At 41.6% G+C, this 25,087-nt stretch overlaps 1 protein-coding gene across 1 annotated transcript in view; it reads right to left on the bottom strand.

Annotated features, from left to right (window-relative positions):
• Positions 1–25,087, bottom strand: part of CCDC88C (coiled-coil domain containing 88C) — a 206,916-nt gene that overhangs the window by 26,590 nt on the left and 155,239 nt on the right. Inside the window, exons 14-20 of the mRNA XM_043989146.1 lie at positions 17,410–17,547; positions 14,850–15,920; positions 13,342–13,469; positions 11,563–11,704; positions 10,588–10,776; positions 9,685–9,846; positions 6,806–7,083 (exon numbers count right to left, since the gene is read on the bottom strand). Of these exons, the coding sequence (XP_043845081.1) occupies positions 6,806–7,083; positions 9,685–9,846; positions 10,588–10,776; positions 11,563–11,704; positions 13,342–13,469; positions 14,850–15,920; positions 17,410–17,547 (2,108 nt within the window). The remainder of the gene's footprint in view (positions 1–6,805; positions 7,084–9,684; positions 9,847–10,587; positions 10,777–11,562; positions 11,705–13,341; positions 13,470–14,849; positions 15,921–17,409; positions 17,548–25,087) is intronic.

Raw genomic sequence — 25,087 nt, 5'->3', positions numbered from 1 at the left:
TGGAGGTGAAAGTGGTTATTGTGAGAACCTCATAACTAAAAAGGTATGAGATGAGAGGAAGAGGAAACATCAATTAATCATCAACTATGTGCCAGGCACTGCACTAAACACGTTACAAATATTAACTCACCTTACCCTTGAAATAACCCTGGGAAGTAGGTGTCATTATCATCCCCATTTTACAAAGGAAGAAACTGAGGCTGTGACTTGCCCAGAGTGACATAATTATTAATATCACTGAGAGGAAGCCCCAGTCAAGTCAGAAGGCATAATCTATACCATAAGAAAGGTATAGGGGGCAGCTAGGTGGCTCAGTAGATAAAGCACGGGTTATCCACTGCTCCACCTAGCTGCCCCCTCCTTGCCTTTTCTCAATGACACTACCTCCTGACTCTGTCTACAAGACTCTCCTTCCTTATCTCTACTCCATGGCTTCTTTCAAGTCTCAGCTAAACTCCTACCTTCTATAAGAGTCTTTCTGAGGGGCAGCTAGGTGGCATAGTGGCTAAAGCACCAGCCCTGGATTCAGGAGGACCTGAGTTCAAATCTGGCCTCAGACACTTGACACTTACTAGCTGTGTGACCCTGGGCAAGTCACTTAACCCCCATTGCCCCCGCCCTCCCCCCCAAAAGAATAAGTCTTTCTGGATTCTCTTAATCTTTGTGCCTTCTCTCTGTTGATTATCTCTGGTTTATCCTGTATACAGCTTGTTTGTACACAGTTATTCCATGTCGTCTTCTCTATTGGGATGTGATACATCTTTAGTGCTTAGGACAGCGTCTGGCACAAAGTAAATGTTTACCGAGTATAAATGCTAATTTCTCCCCTGAACTAAATTCTTTCAAAAGAAAACTATCTCATTCACTTGGAATGCTTGACTATTCTAAGCTTTTCCTTCCTCTAAATCAAAGTGTTTAGAGTCTCCAGGGGGAGATTGGGACTTTTCATTTACCTGTAAGTCATTTACATGAATGAAAAAGCATTTATCAACTGCTTACTATGGATCAAGCCCTGTGCTAAGTACTGGGATATAAAGAGAAGAGGAAGACATCATGTAAATATAAGAATCTCAGATTCAAATATTATGTGATACAGTAGAAAGTCCGACAGATCTCAAGAATCAGGAGCCTTGGTTCAAGTCAAAATTCTAAAACTTTCAAGGCCTAGTACTTTGGATAGGATTCTAGGATGAAAAGTAAGGAATCATCTCATCCAAACCCCTCATTTTATAGATGAGGAAACTGAGGCTCGAAAAAAGTTAAAAGCCTTAAGGCTTTTAACTTAAAAGGAGAAACCGGTCATTTGAACTAAGGCTCAAATTCAAGTCCCCTCAGTTCAAAATTCAATGTTCTTCCAATTATTTCATCTCTGAATTTTAGTCTCATCATCTATAAAATGGGGAGACCAACAGTAACATTATTAATCTCTTAGTGCTGATGTGAGGAAAGCACTTTCATTATACTAAAATATATATAAATGCATAAAAAATTCATATACAAAAATATATAATTCACATACAAAACTTTCAACTATATAAAAATCATCAACAATTAAAGAAGGACAATTTGCCACCATGGGCAGAAAAAATATTTTAAATTCACAAGCATCTACAGGTTTCCTTATCTTCTCTTTCTTGGTACTTACAGATCCTCTGGCTAAATTATAACCTACAGAGAATGGCAAGTGGAACAGGCTCAAAGAAATATCCAAGTTTGATAAAGGCATCTAAATTGCCTAAAATCAAGATGTTTTTTTTCCTTCTGTCTCCTCTAAGGACTGATAAAAGTTTAACTGGCTTCCTGAGGCCCTCCTTGTGTCCCTCCCTCCTGGCAGAGGGCAAGTGTTAGGTCCAGAATGAATAGAAGATTAAGGGTGGGGAAGAAATGACACAGAAAGATCTTTTCACACATGGAAGGAAGTTCATTGCACCTTTCCTCCTGTCTCACGGTTTCACAGGGCCATGTGTGCTCAGCCCAGAGACCGGGCCCATAAGTGATCAGGAAGCCAACTCCTCTGACAAAGACCACCCAGAGTGTTGCTATGGTGACTCGGCCTCTGGACCGCCCACTTAGCCATTACACCAGTTGTCACTGACACCAATTCCTTCCTCAGGTCTTTGGTTAAAGATTTTTTTTTTTTACAAGGGGCATCAATTTACCACAAATGGTTTAAGATACAGATCCTCATGGGAGCCCTCTGTAACCCTGTAGATAACAAAACCTTCTCACGTCCAAACTATTCATCAGTCAACAAGCATTTATTAAGTGCCTACTATATGACAGGCACTGTGCTAAACACTGGAAAGGGAAAAGAGTCTCTGATCTCAAGATACTAGCATTCCAGTGGGTGAGGCAGTATGCAAACAATTTTGTACAAACAAGATACAGAAAAGATAACCAACAGAGGGAAGGCACTAGTATTAAGGGGGATTGGGAAATGCTTCTACAATCCCAAAGTTTAAAAGTAAAATCAGCCACTAGGTGGTGCAGTGAATAGAGCACCAGACCTAGAGTCAGGCACTCATCTTCCTGACTTCAAATGCAGCCTCAGATACTTACTAGCTGTGTGATGCCAGGCAAGTCACTTAACCCTTTCTGTCTCAGTTTCTTCATCTGTAAAATGAGCTGGAGAAGGGAATGGCAAGAAAACCCCAGATGGGGTCACTAAGAGTCAGACATGACTGAAACCAGTGAACAACAATAATAATGTAAATGAACTGAATGAAGAGAAATGAGAAGATGCCCCTAATCTACCTCTTCTTCCATAAGTATTTCATATTCAAATATGTTTTTGGACTCTTTCAATATATCGGATCAGTCGTACTGGCTTTTGTTTTTCTTCTCTAAAAAAATACTATTTTTTTCATGCATGATAACTTTCTGGGAAGTAGAGGGAAAGGGGTATTTGGGATAATTATGGTGATGCAAGAAACACAAAATACCAAGAAAACCTATGAAAGAAGGAAATGATGAAGGGGATGGTTTTAAAGAAATCTGGGAATACATCTATGAACTAACTGATGTGAAGTAAGCAGAACCAGGAGAAGATTTTATACAATAATAGAATAAACATCTCTACATTCCTTCAGATGATTCTCATATTGCATGATTTCCCAAAGTCTCTCACCATCCTGATACATCTAATCTACCAATGTCCTTCCTACAACACGGTGCACAGAAATGAATAATTCAGTTGCTAAACTTGTCAGAAAAGGCTTGACAGAGGAAGTAAGAGTTCACCTGAGCCTTGACAGATGAGAAAACACTGGAGAGAGAGTCAGAAAGGCTGGGTTTAGTCCTAACTCTGCCCTTTATCAAGAGTGTCATTTGAAGGCAAGCTAACTCATTTTCTTTGGGACTTAGCTTTCTTCATCTGTAAAATGGGGATAATGGTATCTGCCATTTTCATCTCAAAGGGTTTAGATAAAAAGAGAGGAGGGAAAGGAGGAAGATATTTCAGTTTGAGGGGTGAAGAAGGAAACCACCAGGTCATAAGAAGAGGGGATACGAAAGCAAAGTCTGTGAAGAATAAAGGAGACAAATAAGATCAGTGGCCTCTGACAGCTAGGTGGCGCAGTGCATAAAGCACCGGCCCCAGATTCAGGAGTACCTGAGGTCAAATCTGGCCTCAGACACTTGATACTCACTAGCTGTGTGACTCTGGGCAAGTCATTTAACCCTCACTGCACCGCAAAGAGAGAGAGAGAGAGAGAGACAGAGAGAGAGAGACAGAGACAGAGAGACAGAGACCAGTGGCCTCTAATCCTAGTCACAATATAATTCCTATAATCACGCCTTGCAGCACACAACAACTAAACAAAGAATATTTTCTGAGGTAGAATATTCTAATTCTAGTCTGGGCAAATTACTTTCTAAGCCTCAATTTCCTCATCCATAAAACAGGGATAATTTATATTACTATCTACTTCATTGTATTGTTGTAAAGAAAATCATGCATAAACCTTAGAGTAAAACCCTCTGGGACATCTTAAACTGGCAGTTCAAATCTTGCCTCATACATATACTAAAGTGAGTACTTCATCTTTCTCAGTCTCAGTTTCCTCATCTATAAAGTAGGTATGATGACATCTACCTTGGTAGAATTGCTGTAGGGATCAAATGAGATAAAGACCATAAAACAATTCACAAACCTTTCAAGTACTATGAATGTCAGGTGTCATTTTTTTCCTAAAGATTCATCCAAGGTCACATTAAGTCAAAGAGCTGAGATTTTAATACAGATCTTTAGGTTCTATGTTTTTTTTTTTGGGGGGGGGGTGGTAGTTCAATGCTTTCTACAGACGTTCTTCCCTGTGACAGGGGAAGGGAAAGAAATATGAGGCAAGAAAATAATGACTAATAGGGGCAGCTAGGTGGTGCAGTGGATAAAGCACCAGCCCTGGATTCAGGAAGACCTGAATTCAAATATGACCTCAGACACTTGACATTTATTAGCTGTGTGACCCTGAGCAAGTCACTTAACCCTCATTACCCCACAAAGAAAGAAATAAAGAAAGAGAAGGAAAATAATGACTAATAAGGCAGGGATGGAAGGGTGAAATGGGACAGAGTTCAGTTCCTGTGTGCCAGTCATTGAGTTATGATTGATTAGAAGAACATATACCAATTATTAACTTTTCTGAGTGGCAAAGGGGAGGTTGGGGCATGGCAGAAGTAACTAGTCTGAGAGCCAAAGAAAAATCCGCCAGTGTTCCATCTCTAGCACATGTCCTGGGGGTTGTCACCCCCTCCCATAGAGTTAGGAAGAGAAGAGCTCTTAATTCTAACTTGCCAGGGCCTAACCTAAGAGGAGCAAGGGTGTTGCAAATGGTTTAAAATACACAGGTATTCGGCAAACACTTAATAGGCATGGGCTAAGTGTAAGGCCCTATACATGGGGAAAGATGCAAAGATATCATGGACATGGTTCCTGTCCTCAATTAAAATTACCTTCAAAGGATCAAATGAGAGAACTTACATAGAGCTTTGCAAATCATAAAGCACTATACACACATATACATATAAATGCTAGTTATATGAAAGTGGGGTGTTGTCCAACATATGTATAACATTTGAGGGTTTTTGTTGTTGTTTAATCGTTTTAGTCAAATCTGACTCTTAGTGATCCCATCTGGGGTTTTCTCGTCAAAGATTCTGGAGTGATTATGGCATTTCCTTCTCCAGATCATTCTACAACTGAAGAAACTAAGCCAAACGGGGTTAAGTGACTTTCCCAGGGTCACACAGCCAGTAAGCATCTATGGCTGGATTTGACCTCAGTCTTCTTGACTTCAGGCCTGGTGCCTGATCCATTGCACTACCTAGCTGCCCTATCTGAAGGTTCACAAAGTGCTTTATGCATATTATCTCATTTGACCAAAGACAGCATATATCCAATAAGTGAGAGACAGAGATAAGTATTCAGGGGGAAAGATAGGTGACTTCAGAGAATCAGAGAATCTCAAGGTTTAAAAGGATCTAGGACATCAGCTGGTCCAGCACGAACCCCCAAGAAATACACTTGACAACCTCTCCAACCAATGAAAACTCTATCTGACCTCCTCTAGCTAACTGTGAACTCAACAGCTTCCGAGACCACTCATGCCAAGTTCTGTGCTAAAGCATTTTGCAATTATGGTTTCACCTGATCCTCACAACAAGGTAGGTGCTATTATTACCCCCCCCCATTTTACATATGAGAAAACTGAGGCAAAGAAGGGTCAATAAATGACCTGCCCAAGGTCACACAGCTAGTAAGAGTCTGATTCTGGGTTTGAACTCAGGTCTTTCTGACTCCAGGCCCATTGCTCTTTATCTATTACACCACCTGACTGCCATGTTCTATTGTCCATCTTCCCTTTGCTCCTCCAGTAAAATCTCTTCTCCAAACCAATCAACCCTATCTACTTCCTTCAGCCACTCCTCATGGGACACTGGTTTTCTAGTCCCCCTCTTCTGAATGAAATTCAGTTCCTCAGTGTCCTTTCTAAAATGTGATGCCTGGAATTTAACTGAATGCTTTAACTGGGGCTGTCAGAGATGGTTTCTCATCAACACTAACTGGGTGACCACGGACAAATTCTATGAACTCAATTCCTCATCAGTCAAATGTGGATCATAATAATATCAGAAAAATCTATCTCACAGGGCTCAAATGAAATAATTTATTTCAAGCACCCTACAAACCTTAAAACCTCATATAAAAAAATTTTTTAAAAAAACCTCATATAAAGGTCAGCTATTATTATTTTAAGAGGCAAAGGGCTGATCAGGAGAGACCTATGTTCGAATTCTGATTCAGACGTTCATTAGCTATGTGAACGTGGGCCATTCACTTCACTTACTAAGATAAGTAATAATGAGACTAATAACTCATTTCAATTAATAATAAGGTAATAATAATGAGAATAATTCATTTAACTTAATAATACTGATAATTCCTTTCATGTAATAAGAATTAAAGAGAATAATAATTCACTTCTCTTAATAAGATAATTAAATGGGAATAATCCATTTCACTTAAAATAATTAACACTAAGAATAAGAATTCACTTCACTTAATAATCCTCATAACACCTCTACCTCACAGGGTTGCTTTTGAGGACTGAATGAGACAGGTATGTATAAGTGCTTTGTAAAGCTTGCTATTAGCCAAGTCGGCACGTGTTACCATCACGGGAGGGGACACTGGAGAGGGAAGCTCTCTGAGGCAGAGGCTCCCTTTTTTCATACCTGCCCAGACCCCAAAGCCCACCTGCCCTCAGTGCTCCCTCGGGGGGTCTGAGCTCTCTCTCCAGATCCTTACCTGTCCCCCAGCTCCTTGTGTTCCACCTCCAGATTCTTGTGCAGGGTCTTCAGGCAGCTGTGCTGATGGATGAGCATCTCATACTCGGTGGACTGCCGCTCATGCAGGGAGCTCAGGTGTTCGTGGTCCTGAAGCAGTGACTCATAGGCCGTCATGATCTGCTCCTTCTGCTTCAGCAAGTTTTCATTCTCATTCTCCTTCATCACCTGCTGGTTTTGGAGCAAAGTGTACTGGGCCGTGAGAGAAGAGTTCTGAGAGCTCAGGGTTGAGTTCTCCACCTTTGGAGAAAGAAAAACACAGCACCCTTCTCTTAGATGAGATGGAGATGACATGGATAGAAGGACTAACAATTCAACACACGGAGATGGACTTAAACACAATCACCAGACTCCCTAATGCCTTTAAGTCAGGAGTGAAGGGCACTAAATTTTGGTCCTAAGAAGGTATATCTCTAAGGAAACCTACCCCATACCTCCTAATAAGCCAGATGGAAGAGCTCAATTCACTCCCAACGCAACCATCTCCACACTGGCACAGCTCTCATTGGTGTGGAGTCTTTTCTTACATTGAACCTCTATCTGATTCTCTACAACTCCTACCTAATAAATATTCCAAGTTCTGTCCCAGGGAAGGACCAAACAGAGGGAAGGACCAAACAGAAAAGTCTAATCCCTCTTCCACAAGACAGTCTTTCAAATATCTGTAGATCACTTTTATGCTCTCCCTCACCCAACAGAGTCTGTTTTCTAGGTTAAAGATCCTTAATTCCTTCAAATCACCCTCTTATCATATGGATTTGAAGCCTGTCATGATCCAGTTTCTTCCAGCTGATCAAACGTCCTCTTAAATGGGCAGCCTAGACTACAGGTTCTAACCAGGACCAATCACACCAAGACTATCAGCATGGCATGGTGGGAAGAATATTGGCTTTGGAAAAAGAAGACGTGGGTTTACTTCCTCCTTCTTGGCAAAGCCTGTGTGATGCTGGACAAGTAACTTAATCTCCCTGGGCCTCAGTTTCTTCATCTGTAAAATGAGAGGGTTGCACTGGCTGGCCAGTTCTTTTAGTCCTATATCTATGAGCGTGCTGCAATCTAAGAGGGAATTAGCTTTTTTTGACTGCTATCATCCTAATGACTCATATCAAGTTTGTTGTCAAATAAAACCCCAAGATTTTTTTTACTATGTGAACTGCTATCTAGTCAACACTTCTTCCCATCTCTTACCTGTAAAGCTGGCTTTTTGAACCCAACTGTAAGACTTCATATTCATTCTATTATATTAATCTTACTGGGTCTGGCTTATTGTTCCAGCCTGCCGACTTTTTTTTTTTTTTTAAGTAAGGCAATTGGGGTTAAGTGACTTGCCCAGGGTCACACAGCTAGCAAGTGTTAAGTGTCTGAGGCCGGATCTGAACTCGGGTCCTCCTGACTCCAGGGCCGGTGCTCTATCCACTGGGCCACCTAGCTGCCCCGACTTTTTTTTTTTTTTACTCTGACTCTGTTACCTAATATTTTATATATTATTCCTAACTTCTGTGTTATCTGAAAGTTTGAAAGGCATGGTATCTGTTCCTTTATAAAAGACACTGATAACTGTAGGTTCAAAAGTAGATCTGAGGGGCACTCCACTGCAGACATTGTTCCCAGCTGATATTGATACATTAATAACTAACGTCTCTTTTACTTTGGATATCCTAAGGTATCAGGAGATCACAAGAGCTATTAGAAAGAGAAAGGATCCAGGAATCACCTAATTCACTGAGAACCCATGCAGGGGCTCAGTGAGGTCAAAACCATTTTCATAATACTAAAATGTTTTCATTTCTAATATAATAAATATCAACAGTGGCCACTAGGTGGCACAGTGGGTAGAACGCCTGGCCTGGAGTAAGGAAGGCTTTTTTGCCTGAGTTCAAATCTGTCCTCAGACACCTACTAGCTGTGTGACCCTAGACAACTTATTTAATCAACCCTATTGGCCTCGGTTTCCTCATCTGCAAAATGAGCTGGAGAAGGGAATGGCAAACTGCTACAGTATATATGCAAAAAAAACCCAAAAAAACCCTCATATGGGATTACAAAGAGTCGGACATGAGTGAGAAGAAACATTATCATCCAAGATTGATAGCCATAACCCACATAGACAAAAGGAGTTGGTGGGAAGGAGGTTTAAATAATTTTTAGCAATGAAAAGAGGGTCATGAGACCAAAAAGTCTGAGAATCGATGATAGTCCATCTTCTTTATTTTATAGGTGAGGCCCAAATAAAGGCAAGAGAGATTAAGGGACTTGATTGAGGGTTACAATGGGAGGAGAATTGAGGCTGGAACTCGGGGCTTTTGCTTCCTAGTCCAAGAGACTCCACCATACTATGCTACCTTCAACTAAAAATGATGATAGGGGCAGCTAGGTGGCACTGTGGATAAAGCACTGGCCCTGGATTCAGTAGGACCTGAGTTCAAATGTGGCCACGGACACTTGACACTAGCTGTGTGACCCTGGGCAAGTCACTTAACCCCCATTGGCCCGTTAAAAATAAATAAACAAAATAAAATAAAAATGATGATAATAAAGAAATGATGAAAATAAAAATGATCTAACATTTGTAAAGTGCCTACTATGTTCTAGACACTGCCAAGTGCTTTACAAATATTATCTCATTTGATCATTATTATCATCCCCATTTTACAGATCAGGAAACTGAGGAAGAGAGAGGCTGAGTGACTTGCCCAGAGTCACACAGATAATGAGTGCTCGAGTCCAGATTTGAGCTCAGATCTTCCTGACCCCCAGGCCCAGAGTTCTATCCACTGTACCGCACCACCAGCTGTCTTAGTGAATAACTCCTACTCCCAACATCAGCTGTGGGCCACTGACCTGCAGTTGGGCTGTCTGTGTCTGCAAGACCGTATTGTGCTCCTGGAGGAAGGCGCTTTGCTTCTGAAGCGTCAAGACCTGGTTACTGAAGGCCACATTCTGTGTCTCCAAATGCTTGAGCTGTTCCTTAAGCAGCTGCTTCTCCGCATGCAGGGCGGCATTCTAAAGGAGAGGCACAAACCCACACGAGTGATCAGTAATGTGATAATTAGAGAACAGGCAAAAACAGAGCCCCTGTGGGAAGCGCTAACTCATCACCAATGTCTCCTGGAAAATGAATCTCCAGTAACAGACATTATGAAGAGGTGACATTATGAGGCTGCTGCTGCAGACTTTCTCTGGCACACCTGCAAGACATGTAGTTGTAACTGTAGTAGTTGTAGTGGTAGTAGTAACAGGAGAAGGAAGAGGAAGGGGAAGGGGGGAAGAAGAGGAGGGGGGAGGGGGGAGGAGGGGAAGGAGGAGGAAAGGAGAGGAAGGAGGGAGGAAGAAGAGGAGGAGAAGACATTAGTATTAAAAATAACTTTCCCGGGGCAGCTAGGTGGCGCAGTGGATAGAGCACTGGCCCTGGAGTCAGGAGTACCCGAGTTCAAATCCAGCCTCAGACACTTAACACTTACTAGCTGTATGACCCTGAGCAAGTCACTTCACCCCAATTGCCTCACTTTAAAAAAAAAAAAAACTTTCCAAAGGAAAAACCAGGCCAGAAATGTTAAGTTTTGTACTTCTTGTGTACTCTGACAAGCAGTCATGAAACCTCTGCCAGACACGTGGGTTGAGTGTCCCATGAAAGGCAGAAGGGGCACTAGGAAGTCTATCAAGGAAAGGAAGAAAGGCAACCACATTTAGGGATGGGAGCAGAACTGGGGAAAGGAACTGGGGTTTGAGTCCAGAAAGACTTACATTCCTTTCCAAGTCTATGGCTCTGTCCTTGACTTTCAACAGCTCCATCGTGGCATCTCGGTGGCCAGTTTCCCAGTTGTCTTTGACTTGGTGGTTGAGGCCTACTTTGCCCCCTGGATGTTTACAAGAGTTCTGCAACTGTTTCCCTTCTTCTTGGCTCTGCCTGAGTACTTCATATTCCTTCTTCATCTGGAGGGTGCACAAGCCAAAACAGACGTTAGAAAGAAGTACCAGGGAAATAAATGGGTTTTGTATGACCACATAAGTATGCCCTTTATCAAATTGCTTACTTTCTCCAAAAGACGGGAATGGAGGGAGGGTGGGAGAGAATTTGGAACTCACGATTGTGAAAAACGAAGCTTAAAAAATGTTTCACATGTAATTGGAAAACAATGATAGTTATTTTTATAAAAAAGAAGTGTGGCTGAATCCAAGCAAAGTGTAGGGGCTGGGAATAATCATGCTGCTCAGTGAGGATTTCTGAGACCCAGTCAAGTAAGAGAGATGCTCCGTATCCAACTCCTTGGGAAGAATTTGGAAAACATTCAATAATCAAGTGCCTGCAACTATCAGCTTGGTAATTCCCTATTAATTTCCATGCTGCTCCTGCCCGCCTCCCCCCCCCCCCCATATGAAAGTAGATAACACAGGAAAGGATCAGATATGGAGATCAGGACTGAGAGCTGATGGTATAGGACTATGGGTATGCACTCATGCATCTGAGGGGCAGCTAGGTATCATAATAAATAGATCTCTGGGTCTGGAGTCAAAGAAATGAGTTCAAATCCAGCCTCAGATACGCCCTGTGTGACCCTGGCCAAATCATTTAACCTTGTGTGCCTCAGTTTCCTCATCTGTAAAACGAGCTAGAGAAGGAAATGGCAAATTTCTCCAATATCTCTGGGGTCACAAAGGGTCAGACAGCACTGAAGAACAACAAATCCTTCGCCTTTGCATTCAGAGCACGGGCCTCACCATTTTTAGTTCATTTTGTAGCTGATGATTTAAATTAACAGTCCCCTCCATCTGGGCCTGTAAGAATACAATCTTATCTTCTTTCATGGCTAGTGTTGTTCTGAGAGCTGATTCATTTCTGTTTTCCAGCAGTTTATATTTTCTGAAATCAGAGGACACAATAGCATTACATCCTGCCTCCCTCTAATTTATACAGTGAGCTCAATGGGAAAAATTCTCTCCTAGCCCTTCCTCCCCCTCCCCCATCCCTCTCTCTTGCCACCTTGGCCCCCAAACTCACAATTACCTACGCTTCCTTCCTCCCATTGGCCAGGCTTCCTTACCTACGCTGCACTACTTGGTCCACGTGAAACAAAAGATCTAAAACTCATGTGGCAGAGCCCCCTCCCTAAGCTGATATAAGTGAGGTGTGCGATGGTGATTCTGATCTTGCCTCAGATGATGATTAACAGAGTGATCCTGGACACATCACTTAACTTAGAGGTGCCTCAATTTCCTTAGCTATAAAATAGGGATATGGCCTTTATATTCTGAGGTCCCTTCCCGACTCTAAACCTGTGACCCTATTTAAATGTGACTGCTCACTTTATTACAATTCTTAATATAATCACAATTCTGATCTCTTTAGGGCTCAATTTCCTCATCTGTAAAAATAGCTGGTCTCAGGACAGATTCCTGGACTTGGAATTAAGAAGATCTGAGTTCAAATCATGGTGTGTGAACCTGAGTAAATCGCTTAAATTCTCTAAGACAAAGGTTCCTGATCTGTAAGTAAGGATGGAAGAAAACAAACCCCTACTATGTTCAAGACACTGTGCCGAGTACTTTACAAATTATCTCATTTGATCTCACAACCACCTTAGAGGGTACTATTAATAATAATTACCATTTCTATAGCACTTACTATGTGCCAGGCACTCTGCTAAATGCTGAATAATTATTATCTCATTTGATGTTCACAACCCAGGAGGGTAATAATAATAATAGCGGCTAACATTTATATAGTGCCTACTATGTGCCACGCACTGAGCTAAGTGATTTATAATTATCATCTCATTTGAATCTCATAACAACCCTGGGAGGTAGGTGCTAGCTATTATTATCATGTTTTATAATTGAGGAAACTGAGGCAGGTGGAAATTAAATGACCTACCCAGGATCACATAGCAAATAAATATGTGAAGCTTGATTTGAACTCAGGTCTTCCTTACTGAGGCTCTATCCACTGTAACACCTAAAATGAGAGGGGCTTCTCAGGTCCCTCCCCAGGTCTAGATCTATGATTCTATGCCCAGATTACAATTCTAGCTAAACTATAATTCTTGCTATGCCCAAGATATTGAGTCTCCTTACAAATAAGATTATTTTCACAGTGTTGCAGGATGGCCAAATTACAAAACTCACTCCAGCAATTAAGCAGAGATTTTAACAGGCATTTAAAATTCCAGGCTATTTATTACTGGGCTCACTTGGAAGGCCCTCAAGGTAGGAGGTTCTGTTGACACGAAACAGGCTCAAGGAACCCTCTGCTCTCACTGGGCAAGCACGACAACAACAAGAGTTCCCGTTTCTATAGTGCTTGGAGGTTTACAAAGCACCATCCCTACAGCAAACCCAGTGACGAGAGTCACGCTCATTTTTTTTTTTTTTTTTTTTAGCACATGCCCCCAAAATCAAAACACAAGGAAAACACACATGCTGGGCAAATTCTGTGCGACAGATATATTAAGCTTCAGACTAAACAGCAGAGGAAGCTGCTATGGGAGTTAATTTCCTCACTTGTCATCATTGCTGTTATCATCCTCCAGCAGGAGGCCTTTATTCAATCCAACTTTTTCCAATTCTTGGCTCAGCTTGTCCCGCTCACTGGACAATTGCTGGCTCTTCAGTTTCTCAAGGACCAAGTCCTGCAAGAACACCATTCATCTAGTTAATCAAGTAACAGAAGACAGAAAGCAAGACCAGAGACGTGCCCATTAACCCGATATAATCCTAACCCCACCCCCACCCCCACCGGGTAGCCAATTTCTCTGAGACGGATTTGGATCTTCTCCTCTGGCTTGACAGACAAAATAAAGGCAATAATACTGCCCCCTTCCCCTCACCCTACCCCAGAATCACGGACAAAAATGGGGAAGAGGGATTTTTCCATTGTTATCTTCTGACCCAATGCCAATAATTCTGGCTCAAGCTAGAGCAAAACTTCCTTTAAAAAAAAAAAAACAACAACAACAAACTTCAGACCACTTGTCACTAGACACCTCTGAATGGAGGCAATATGATCATTTACTGAGATCACCTTTATGTAGGGGGTGTCTGTTCAAGTACGTATAAACTAGATGACTTCAAAGGTCCCTTTCAGCTCAAGTCTATGGCAACAATAACTTGGTGATATTGACTAGACTATAAGCCCCTTAAGGCAAGTATTCTATCTTTTTCATCCTATGACACACTGTTGTTATTGCTATTTTTCAGTTGTGTTCAACTCTTCATGACTTCCTTTGGTGTTTGCTTGGCAAAGACAATAGAGTGGTTTGCCAATTTCTCCTCTAGCTCATTTGACAGATGAGGAAACTGAAGTATGGGACTTGGCCCAGGGTCGCACAGCTGGTAAGGGTCTAAGGATGGATTTGAAGTATGTTTATCACAACATCTTTGTGATGTAGATCTTAAGGTGTCATTATTCCTTTGTTAATAATTGTCATTATTAACAATGGAACTCAGAGTTAAAGTGACTTGTCAAAGGCCACACAGGTAGTAATGTTAAGAACTGGGGTTTAAACTTAAGTCTCTGAATCCAAATCTAGTGCTCTCCTCACCATTCAGAATATTAAACCAGGCCCGAAGGGAAATATAAAGTTAGATAAGGTCCCTGCCTGCAGCAGGGAGCTTCCACTCTGGTAGCACATGCCATGATTATCTATTTTTATGAATCGTTTTGTTGATTGACTAATAAAGATTTTATACTAATCCTTCCAGCAACAATTTAGTTTTCAAAGGTAGGTGTTGAACTCATGACTCTAAGCTTAAAGGCTCCAAACCAATTCATCTCCTGAATATCTGAATCATCACAAAAGCATCTGCTGACCTAAAAGTTTAAATAAAATTTTAATTACACTGCCCTGGACAAAAACTGCAGGGGGGAGTAGAGCATAGCACTTGAGATTTCTGCCATATGGAAGCACTGTCTTTAAAACATCCCATCACCTCCCCTTCACAGGTGCATCCCCCCAAAAGATGAGATAAAATAAAATGGTGACCAGCAGAAAACCTGTCCAATGGCTTACCTCTCTTAGTGTTGTGAGGGTTCTCATGTGAATGGTGACTTGCTTGTTAAGGTCCTTATTTTCCTTTTCTAGTTCTTTCAGCTTACTGGAGGAGTCCTTAAACCGAGCAATTTCTTTTTCTAGTGTTTTGTTTTCTTTTTCAGCAGCCGCTAATTTCACGACATTATCATCCAAAATGGCGTCCTTGAGTTCTACCTGTTGCCACAATCGCTTCGTCTCCTTATCCAGCATTTTTTTATCTTTCTCTAACTGGGACACTTCCTGCTCCAGCATCTTCTTATCCTTTTCAAACCGTTCCATCTGCTTATTCGTAATCCTCAGCTCTTCCAGATTCCGATGCAAGGTCTGGTTTTGTGTTTCTACCTCCTCTAGTTCCTTCTCCAGCTCCTGAGTCTTCTTGTTGCTGGATTCCAGAATCTGTTGAAGCCTCAGATTCTCAGCATTCAGTCCCTGGTAACTAAGCTCTAGTCTCTCGGACTTTTTGCTCAGGGCCTTCAACAGTTCTATAGTTTTTTGGAGTTCTTCCTTCTCCTTCTCTAGTTCCTTGTTCTCTATCTCGATCTGGGCCATCTTGGCACTCGTGAACCTCATCGTCTCAAGCATCTTCCGCAGCTCCAAGTTCTCCTCATCCAGCTGTTTGTTGTCATTCTCCAAGCCCTCTAGTCGGACAGAGACGTTCTGTAAGGTATCCAGCGACTTCCTCAGCTTCCTGTTCTCCAGCTCCAGCCCCCCGTTTTCATTCTCCAGGGCTTCGACTTTCTCTGTAACCAACTTCATGGATGTCATCTTCTGGGTCAACTTTTCATTCTCTCTTTCAAGGCGGTGAAGTTCCTTCTCCATCGTCTCCACCCGTTCTACCTTCTCTTTGACGTGTTCAAAATCCTTGTGCAGCTGCTTCTTTTCAAACTCAGTCTTGCTGAGTTTGCTGCTCATCTCCGTAATGGTTTCATGCAGAGATTTGTTTTCTCTTTCAATATCTTTTACTCGAGCCTCATTACTGACCTGAGATCTTTCTCTCAAGGACCAAACTAGCTGATTGAGATGATCCTTTTCTTGTTCAAGGTCTTTTATCTACATGAAAACACAATGACAACAAAAAAAAGCCAAAAAAAAGGAGAGATCAGCTAGTTAAGAGCATTTACATAGTTCTTTTAGGTTTCCAAAGTGTTTACCAATATTATCTAATTCCATCCTTACATTAATCCCTAAGGTATTATTCTCCCCATTCTGTAAATGAGGAGACCGATGTAGATGGAGTTAAGTGACTTGTCCAGGGTTGTCCAGCTAGTAAGTGTTTGAGACTGGATTTGAACTTGGGTCTTCTTCACTCCAGGCCCATCACCAGGCACCATCTAGCTGCCTCGGGTTAAAAGGGATCAGGTTACTTAATGCTTTTGGCATGTGTGAGATTTTTCATACTTAATTAGTCCATCCATCAGGTCAAGTAGAAGGCTCTTGCTATGTGAATTTTATGAAGCTATATGCCCTACTATTAGGAACAAATAGGCAAAGTGATACTAAATTTCTTTAGCAATATTTTGTGAAATTATAAATACAATTTGTCCATTTATTTCACAGCAGTAGAAGGTGAAAATGTTGAGGTTGCTGATCTGCAGGTGTGTTGATTAAAATGAGAAAAATTCCTCAAACCATTAAAAAAAAAGGGATCAGAAATTTAGGGATAAAAGGGATCTCAAATGCCACCCAGTCCATCTCATTTTACAGATGAGGAAACTGAGACTGAGGGAAAGTAAGTGATTTGCTCAAAGTTATATAGGTAGAGTTAATGTCAAAAGTGTGATTTAAACTCAAATTTAAGTTGAAATTAAATGATGTAGAATTTGGTAGAGATGAGGCCATTATAATTACCCAACACTCAGACTGAACTCTATCTTACTCTTTAAGACAGGAGTTCTTAGCCAGGGTCTGTGAAGCTGTTCTTTTTACTTTGTTGTAACTATATGAATATCAATGGTTTCCTTTGCCAATCAGTTTTAAGCAGCTATGTGCTAGGCACTGTGCTAAGCACAGGTCATTTCCTTTGACCCATAGGATTACTTTGTAATCCCATATGTTTTATTTTATGTAATTAAAAACATTATTGGGACAGCTAGGTGGCACAGTGGCTAGAAGAGCACTGACCCTGGAGTCAAGAGGACCTAAGTTCAAATCAGGCCTCAGAAACGTACTAACTGTGTGACCCTGGTCAAGTCACTTAACCCCAACTGCCTCAAAAAGTTTTTTCCCCTAGCAAGAGTCTATAAGACAATCTTCCCCAAAGGGGTCCAACACATAAGAAAAAGTTAAGATCCTCTGCAATAAGGTAATATCTATATACTTAAAGAAGGGTAAACAGAAAATTATAGTGGCCCAGTGAATAAAGCAACGGACCCAAAATAAGGAAGACATGTTTGAATCCAACCTCGGACATTTAACTAGCCCTATGACCCTGAGCAAGCTGCTTTAACCTCCATCTCCCTCAGTTTCCTCAAATGTAAAACGTGGATAATAATAGCAACTATCTCTTAGGGTTATATGAAAAATGTGTAAAGTACGGTACCTGTCTGTCTTTATCTGCCTTCTGCGATTCCATGTCACTCTGAAGCTGTTCTTTCTCTTTGATCAGCTCCTCACTGAGGGTCTCCAGGTCCTGGCTGCTCTGCTTCTCTCTTTCAAGCTGAGTCTGTAACTTTTCAATCTTCAGCAAGGCCAAAAGGCAAACAAAAAGAGAAAAGAGAGTCATTATCCAAAAAATGTTCCAGCCCACCAAAAAACTAACCAACTTTCCTTTCCAGATCAATACTGCAGCAATGATGCTTCCTAACGAGACCAAGAGGCAGCTTAGTGTTGCGGTGGATGGAGTGCTGGGTCTAGAGTCAGGAAGACTCATCTTCCTGAGTTCAAATCCAGCCTCAGACACTTACTAGCTGTGTGACCCTGGGAAAGTCACTTCATCCCGATTGCTTCCATTTCCTCATCTTTACAAATGAACTGGAGAAGGAAATGGCAAACCACTTCAGGATCTTTGCCAAGAAAACCCCAAATGAGGTCATGAAGAGAAAAGAACTGAATGAGACCAGACTCTGAACCTCCTTAATCTTTCCTGGAAGCTAAGTGGCATGAAGGATAGAACATGGGGCGACAAGTCAGGAAGACCTGACTTCAGATCTTGCACCTCTGACACTTCCCATCTATGTGATTCTGGCCAAATCATTTAACTCCTGTTTGCCTCAGTTTCCTCAACTGTAAGATTAGGATCACAATAGTACTACCTCCCAGGGCTATTATGAGAATCAAATGATATAATACTTGTAAAGCACTAAACGTGTAATAAATGCTTATCATATTCATCTCTGTGTAGATTGTATTTATAACAATCATGTTATTATCATCTAATTTTCCATATCATCATCATTACAACTGTTGATATTTATGTAAAAATGCATACATAAAAGTCACATTAGATATATCCTTGTGTTCTCCCCTTACAGCAACCTGTAAGGGACCTGGAAGGTAACTGCCAGCCACATGACCCTGGGCAAGTCACTTAATCATACTTAGCCTCAGTTTTGTTATCTGCAAAATGGGGATAATAACAGCACCCACTTTACAGGGGTGTTGTAAGGATCAAATGAGAAAATACATGTAAAGCACTGTACAAACCTTTAAAAGCCAGTGGAGGCTCAGAGAAATGACTTGATGGAAATTATATAGCAGCTAATAGAGTCTAGGCAATTGTCATCAAAGTCTCCTCCTACAGATCTATTATTCTTTTCAGAGACCAGGGCCTTCCCTTTGAACTAATGTCTCAATTCTTCGCATCTCTTTTATAAGTTACTTTAAAAGGCCTATTTCTGTTCAATATAAAGGAAGAACTTTCTAACAATTAGAGATGTAAAAATAAATGCCTAATTCCTCCTTAGGAGTTCCTAATGCTAATTCCTCCTTAGACAGTGAGCTACCCAACAAATGAGGTGTTTAAGAAGAGAGAATAGCTATTTGTGAAGCAAATACACAGGGGTACAATATATAAGGAGACGGGGGCTGGGGGGGCCGGCTAGGTGGCTCAGTAAATAAAGCACCGGCCCTGGATTCAGGAGTACCTGAGTCCAAATCCGGCCTCAGACACTTGACACTTACTAGCTGTGTGACCCTGGGCAAGTCACTTAACCCCCACTGCCCTGCAAAAAAAAATATATATATATATGGAGACATCATGGTAGACATGATAGGATGATCTAGGGACAAGTCTCTTAGCTTAGCTGGGCCTCAGTTTCCTCGTCTGTAAAATGAGAGAGTTGGACCTGACCTCTGACATTGCTTCTTGCACTAGATCTATGATCTCGAGAGCCTATGAGGACCTTTCCACTGCAAAGACCATGAATCTTGAGTTCTGGAATCCAGAACTGCATACAGCACTCTAATAAACAAGCTATATTCATTCTGTATGTGTGTGTCTGTGTGTCTGTCTAGACCACTCCTCTCATTGTCTCAAAGGGTTTTCTAGCCCTTTCTTATTATGAAACTAGTCACTACTGTTAACTCTGTCCATTTCAGGAGGGGCATTGACAAACTGGATCATATCTAAGGGAGGGCAGTGAGGATGATGATGAGAAGGGAAATCAGGCCACACAAGGGCTGACTGATGAATCCTAGAATGTTTATAACCTTGAAGAGGAGAAGACTTGGGGGAGTGGGGTAGGCAGAAAGGGAAGGTAGGAAGTATTATTTTTACTTAAAGGTAGACTAGACCAGAAATTCTCAAGCAGGGTACATGAAGTTAGTTTTTTAAAAAACATTTTTACAACTATTTCAATATAATCAGTTTCTTTTTGCAATCCTAAGTACTTTATTTTATATATTTAAAAACATTACTCTGAGAAGGTCCATAATTCTCACCTGATTGTCAAAGGTGATTGTGACACAAAAAAGGTTAAGACCCTGTAGCCATAGGCTTATTCTGTGTAGAAATAGAGGGAAGAACTAGAGGCAATGAATGGAAGCTCTGCAGTCAGGTTTTGGCTCTAGGTAAAGACCAGAGATTTAGAGCTGGACAGGATCTTAAGAGATAATCAGACTGAAATCCCCCCCTTTCTTCATTTTATAATGAGGAATGTGCCCTGGGTCATCCAGCTCATAATTATGAAGCAGAATTCAAATGCAGCTCTTCTTCCCTCCAATCCAACATTCTATCGAGTAAACCACCTCATCTCTCAGTAACTTCTTGATACTTAAAGCTGTCCAAAAATGGGAAGGGTTGCCTCTGGGGATGGTAAGTTAATGGAGATCTTCTGAGTGAAGGCTGGGCAACTACCAGCCAAGGATGCTAGAGATGTAGTTCCTGCTCTGAGAGTTAAAAGAGATGGTCTTGGAAGTCCCCTCTTGACTTGGAGAAGCTGCAACTCTTCTTTCATTTCATCCAGACTAACTCAGACTTCCTTTACCTGAAGGGCTATGCCCACCTTAAAGGCCTTCCTCAGTTTCTCAAGCATTACGCTTCTAAGGTCAGATGGAAGGTGAGGAGTTAGGTCCCTGTGGGTTTCTAGCATCTGCTGTTGCCTCTGCTTCCTCGGGTGGACCTCAGATCAGTCCTATCAGTGGTCTTCTCCCCATTTTTATCACACTCTCTGATCTGCAGTGACTCCCTATTTGGTCTGAACCACCCACGTGTTACACTTTGCTGTTGAAGACCCAAAGGCCAAGGGTGTCCAATGTTATTTCCTCCCTTTTTCAATTTATCACCATTTGGGGTTTAAAAATGTGATTTCTTCCCCAATCAGGCTTCCTTGCTGCCGTTGGTGGCTTTTGCCTCTTTCCCCTTGCCCCACCCCCTGCCTCCCCACCCTTTTATGGTCCTCAGTCAGAGTCCACATTCTAGTGTGTAGGCCACAAAGCCCCAGAGAGGTTTGCTTTCATTTCTGGTAATGAATGTGTTGGCTGTCTTCCTAAACTTAGGAAAAATTAATTTCTGCTAAATAAATCAGTCCTGTTCCATTACAATGATGAGATTTTTGCTTTCCCTTAAATCATCTGTTCTGTCTTGATCACAGGATTTGGTTTTGTGTTCCCAGAGGCTACTGATGGTAAAAGGAAAAAATCCTCATATTAATACCCGTGAAAGTTTCATCTATTTTTTATTTTGTTTTATTTTGTTTTTAGTGAGGCAATTGGGGTTAAGTGACTTGCCCAGGGTCACACAGCTAGTAAGTGTTAAGTGTCTGAGGTTGGATTTGAACTCAGGTACTCCTGAGCCCAGGGCCGGTGCTCTATCCACTGCACCACCTAGCTGCCCCCAGTTTCATCTAATTTAAAAAAAACTGTCACTATGCCCAGTCATACCCTGGCAGCTTGTTCCTGTTGAGACATGAGCTAGAGTACCTTCTAGCACTTCATGCCAGGGGGTAAGACTCCCAGTGCCCCTGCTGACTTTCCTTATCTCCTCCTGCCCCAGAAGTGAGGGTTCTCACTGCCTACCTCCCACCCCGGTTTGGCCCTGGATCTTTTCCAGCTCTAGGCTGGTCACCCATTGAGTTATTCTCTCCCCTACCCTAGAAACATTCAATCTACAATCACATGGAAATCTGGATGACTTGTTTTATCCAAAAGTGATGTAGGCAGCATGGACCAGAAAGGAATATGAAGACCAGGCAGCAACAAAGGCTGATAAAGTCTTAAGGTAGTTAAAATATACACCAAGATATGCACGGCATTGGTGGTATAGAAATAAAAAAAGAAAATTTTTGAAGGATAGTTAGATCTGGATCAGTTATGTCTTGTCTTGTACCTGGGGACCCGGGTATTAAGGAGAAAATTAAGTTAGCCAGCAGTTAAACCGAGGGCACAACAGGTACCAGATAAGAATGGCTCAGGCCTGGATAGGCCAAAATTCAAAGAGCAACATACCTAGAATCAAGAGACATGAGCCTTAGTTTCCTCATATGTAAAATCAGAATACTATAGCACCTTCTGTATGGGGTTGTTGTAAGGACCAAAAGAGATGATGCAGTTAAGTGTTTCACAAGCCTTAAAATGCTATGTAAATGTTAGCTCTTAACACTCACTGGTTTATGAGCTTAGTAACTGACATTTACATATTTTTTTGGTTTTCTATAGACATTTTTATTTAAAGTTTTGAGTTCCAAATTTTATTCTTCTCTCACTCCCTCACCTCCCCCCTCCCCAAGGCAGTAAGCAATCAGATATTGGTTACATTTTTTTTTCATGTCTTCTTTTTTCTTTTTCTTTTTTTTTGGGAGGGGGGGGATGGGGGTTAAGTGACTTGCCCAGGGTCACACAGCTAGTGTCAAGTGTCTGAGGTCGGATTTGAACTCAGGTACTCCTGAATCCAGGGCTGGTGCTTTATCCACTGAACTACCTAGCTGCCCCGGTTACATATTATTTTTGTTTTTGTTTTTGTTTTTAAGTGAGGCAATTGGGGTTAAGTGACTTGCCCAGGGTCACACAGCTAGTAAGTGTTAAGTGTCTGAGACCGGATTTGAACTCAGGTACTCCTGACTCCAGGGCTGGTGCTCTATCCACTGCGCCATCTAGCTGCCCCTACATATTATTTTTAAACTAAGCTTCCTAAATATTTTTATGTCTTTGACCCCTTTGGCTCTTGGGTCAAGTCCATGGAACCCTTCTCATAATCATTTTTTTTAAATGCATAAAATAAAATAGATAACATTACAAAGGAAACCAATTATAATGAATGACTTCTCAAAGTATTGTGTAAAATTTTTTAAAAAGTTATTTTGTAAAATCAAGTTCATGAACCCCAGACTGAGAAGTCTTGCTTTAAAGTTTGTAAAGTACTATCTATCTACACACATATATACATACACAGACATATGGGGGGGGAGGAGGGAGGGAGGGAGAGAGATCATTTTACTTGAATTTGAGAAAACCTCTAAGATAGGTACTATAGATAGTAAGGTGAAAGGGAATAAGCATTTATATAGCACCTACTATATACCAGGCATTATGTTAACTGCCTTACAAATCTTATCTCATTTGATCTTCACAACAGCCAGGTAGGTGCTATTATTATTACCATTTTAAGAAATCAAGTGATTTGCCCAAGGTCACATAGCTAGTAAATGTCTGAGGTCACATCTGAACTCTGGTCTTCCTGATTCCAGGACTGGCACTCTACCTACCTACTGTCCCCCCTAGCTGTTTCAAAGTGCCTACTTATCCTTAATTTTACTTCCTTCATTCCTTACTGATCTAAGCCCCTGACTTTTTTTTTCCACCATGTCCTTTCTTTCTTTCTTTCTTTCTTTCTTTCTTTCTTTCTTTCTTTCTTTCTTTCTTTCTTTCTTTCTTTCTTTCTTTCTTTCTTTCTTTCTTTCTTTTTTAGTGTCCCAATTGGGGTTAAGTGACTTGCCTGGGGTCACACTGCTAGTAAGTGTTAAGTGTCTGAGGCTGGATTTCAACTCAGGTCCTCCTGACTCCAGGGCAGGTGCTCTATTATCCACTGTGCCACCTAGTTGCCCCCCACCATGTCTTTTCAACCTGGAAGATGCTTCTCCCTTTCCTTGATGTGAGTTCTTTCGGGAAATTCCATTTTAAACAAGGCCCCACAGCAGCCAAGTTGATTCTTTCACTCCTCTCCCAGCTCCACTCCTGGCTCTCCAGAGTTCTTTCTCTCCCAAGTTCCCTGTAGGGTACCTTCTTTCTCCCCTACCCTCCACCCTTTTGGACTCCTTTTATAGGTCATCTTTCTCTATCAGAATATAAGCTCCTTGAGGCCAGGGGCTGTTACTGTTTCCTGTCTTACTGACTTTTTGTTTTGTATTGGGCGGGGCAATGAGGGTTAAGTGACTTGCCAAGGGTCACACAGCTAGTAAGTGTCAAGTGTCTGAGGTCAAATTTGAACTCAGGTCCTCCTAAATCCAGGACCTGTGCTTTATCCACTGAGCCACTTAGCTGCCCCCTGTCTTACTGACTTTTACCGGTGAGGTTCAGAGGTGGTGGCTTGCTCAAAGTCACACAGCTAAATGTCAAAGGCAGGTTCACAACTCACATTTTACTGGCTCCAAGGTCAGCTATCTACAATTCACTCCAAAAACAAACTCCTCCAAGACTCTGTTTCTTAATTTTTTTAATGGGGCCAACAACACTTTCACTACCCATCTCAGAGGACTGTTGTAGTGTTCTTGGTAAATCTCAAGGAGGAGCTACCTTACCAAGCTGGGGAAATCACCTTTTGATATTTTTTGACTGTTAAAACATTCCAGCAAGTGGGTAATCCCCTTTTCCCTATGAATTCTGCCAAGACAGCATATCCTGATGGCTTTACTTTAAACACTTTTTTCCCCCTCTGACAATTGGGAAAGGCCAGATGGCACTCTACCAAAAAGTGGGAAATGGGAGGGGGGTGGGGGGGACCCTCTGGGGAAGGGAAAAACCAAGGAAAGAATAAGGAGGCTCTGCAGCCAGCGATGAATGCCAATTCCTGTTTGTACAGGCAGGAAGGGTTGTATGGAGGGTGGAACATGAAGGCAATGAAAAGAACAATGGGAAATTGGAGGGGGAAAAAAGCATTTCCCGAGACCTACAGGGAAGACAATATGAAATCGCCTCCATATACCCAGATTACTTTCCAGTCTTTCAATTAACATTCAATTAACAGCTCTAAGGGGCTCTCTAGAACCCTAAAATCCTTATCTTTCTAAATTCAAATCTTCCTTATCTGGAGCAAGGCCTAAATGCTTTCCTAATCTGCTCATTTCCTCTAATAGGCTCATATGGGACCGTAAAACAGGTCCAATAATTCTGTATTCTCTGCTTTCATCAGAAGGTGTAAGCAACAGATGCACGAGTTGCTTTTTTTTTCTCTTTAGAACTGAATACAAAAAACCTGTCGGCAGCTGAAACTTTATCCAAACACACAAAAAGGGCTGTAGAAATGGGGATGGGGAGACAGACTGGAGAAACACACTGAGGATGGGCATAAGAACAAAACAATCCACAGGCGTTTATTATCATTATTATTAATAATGATAACACTTACACTTTAAGGGTTGGAGATCGGGATGGAGAGGGGGAGGGGGAGATGGGGAAGGGGAAGAGATGGGGATGGAGGGGAGGGGGATGGAAAAGAGGAGAAAGATGGAGAAGAGCATGGGGATAAGGATGATGATAGCTAGGGTTTATACAGTGTTTTAGGGTTTACAAAGCACTTTATAAATATAATCTCATTTGACCCTCATATAATCCTGGAAGGCAGTTGC

Source organism: Dromiciops gliroides, chromosome 2, assembly GCF_019393635.1.
Source record: "Dromiciops gliroides isolate mDroGli1 chromosome 2, mDroGli1.pri, whole genome shotgun sequence".
Lineage (NCBI taxonomy): Eukaryota > Metazoa > Chordata > Mammalia > Microbiotheria > Microbiotheriidae > Dromiciops > Dromiciops gliroides.
This window is presented reverse-complemented; position numbering and strand designations above follow the sequence as displayed.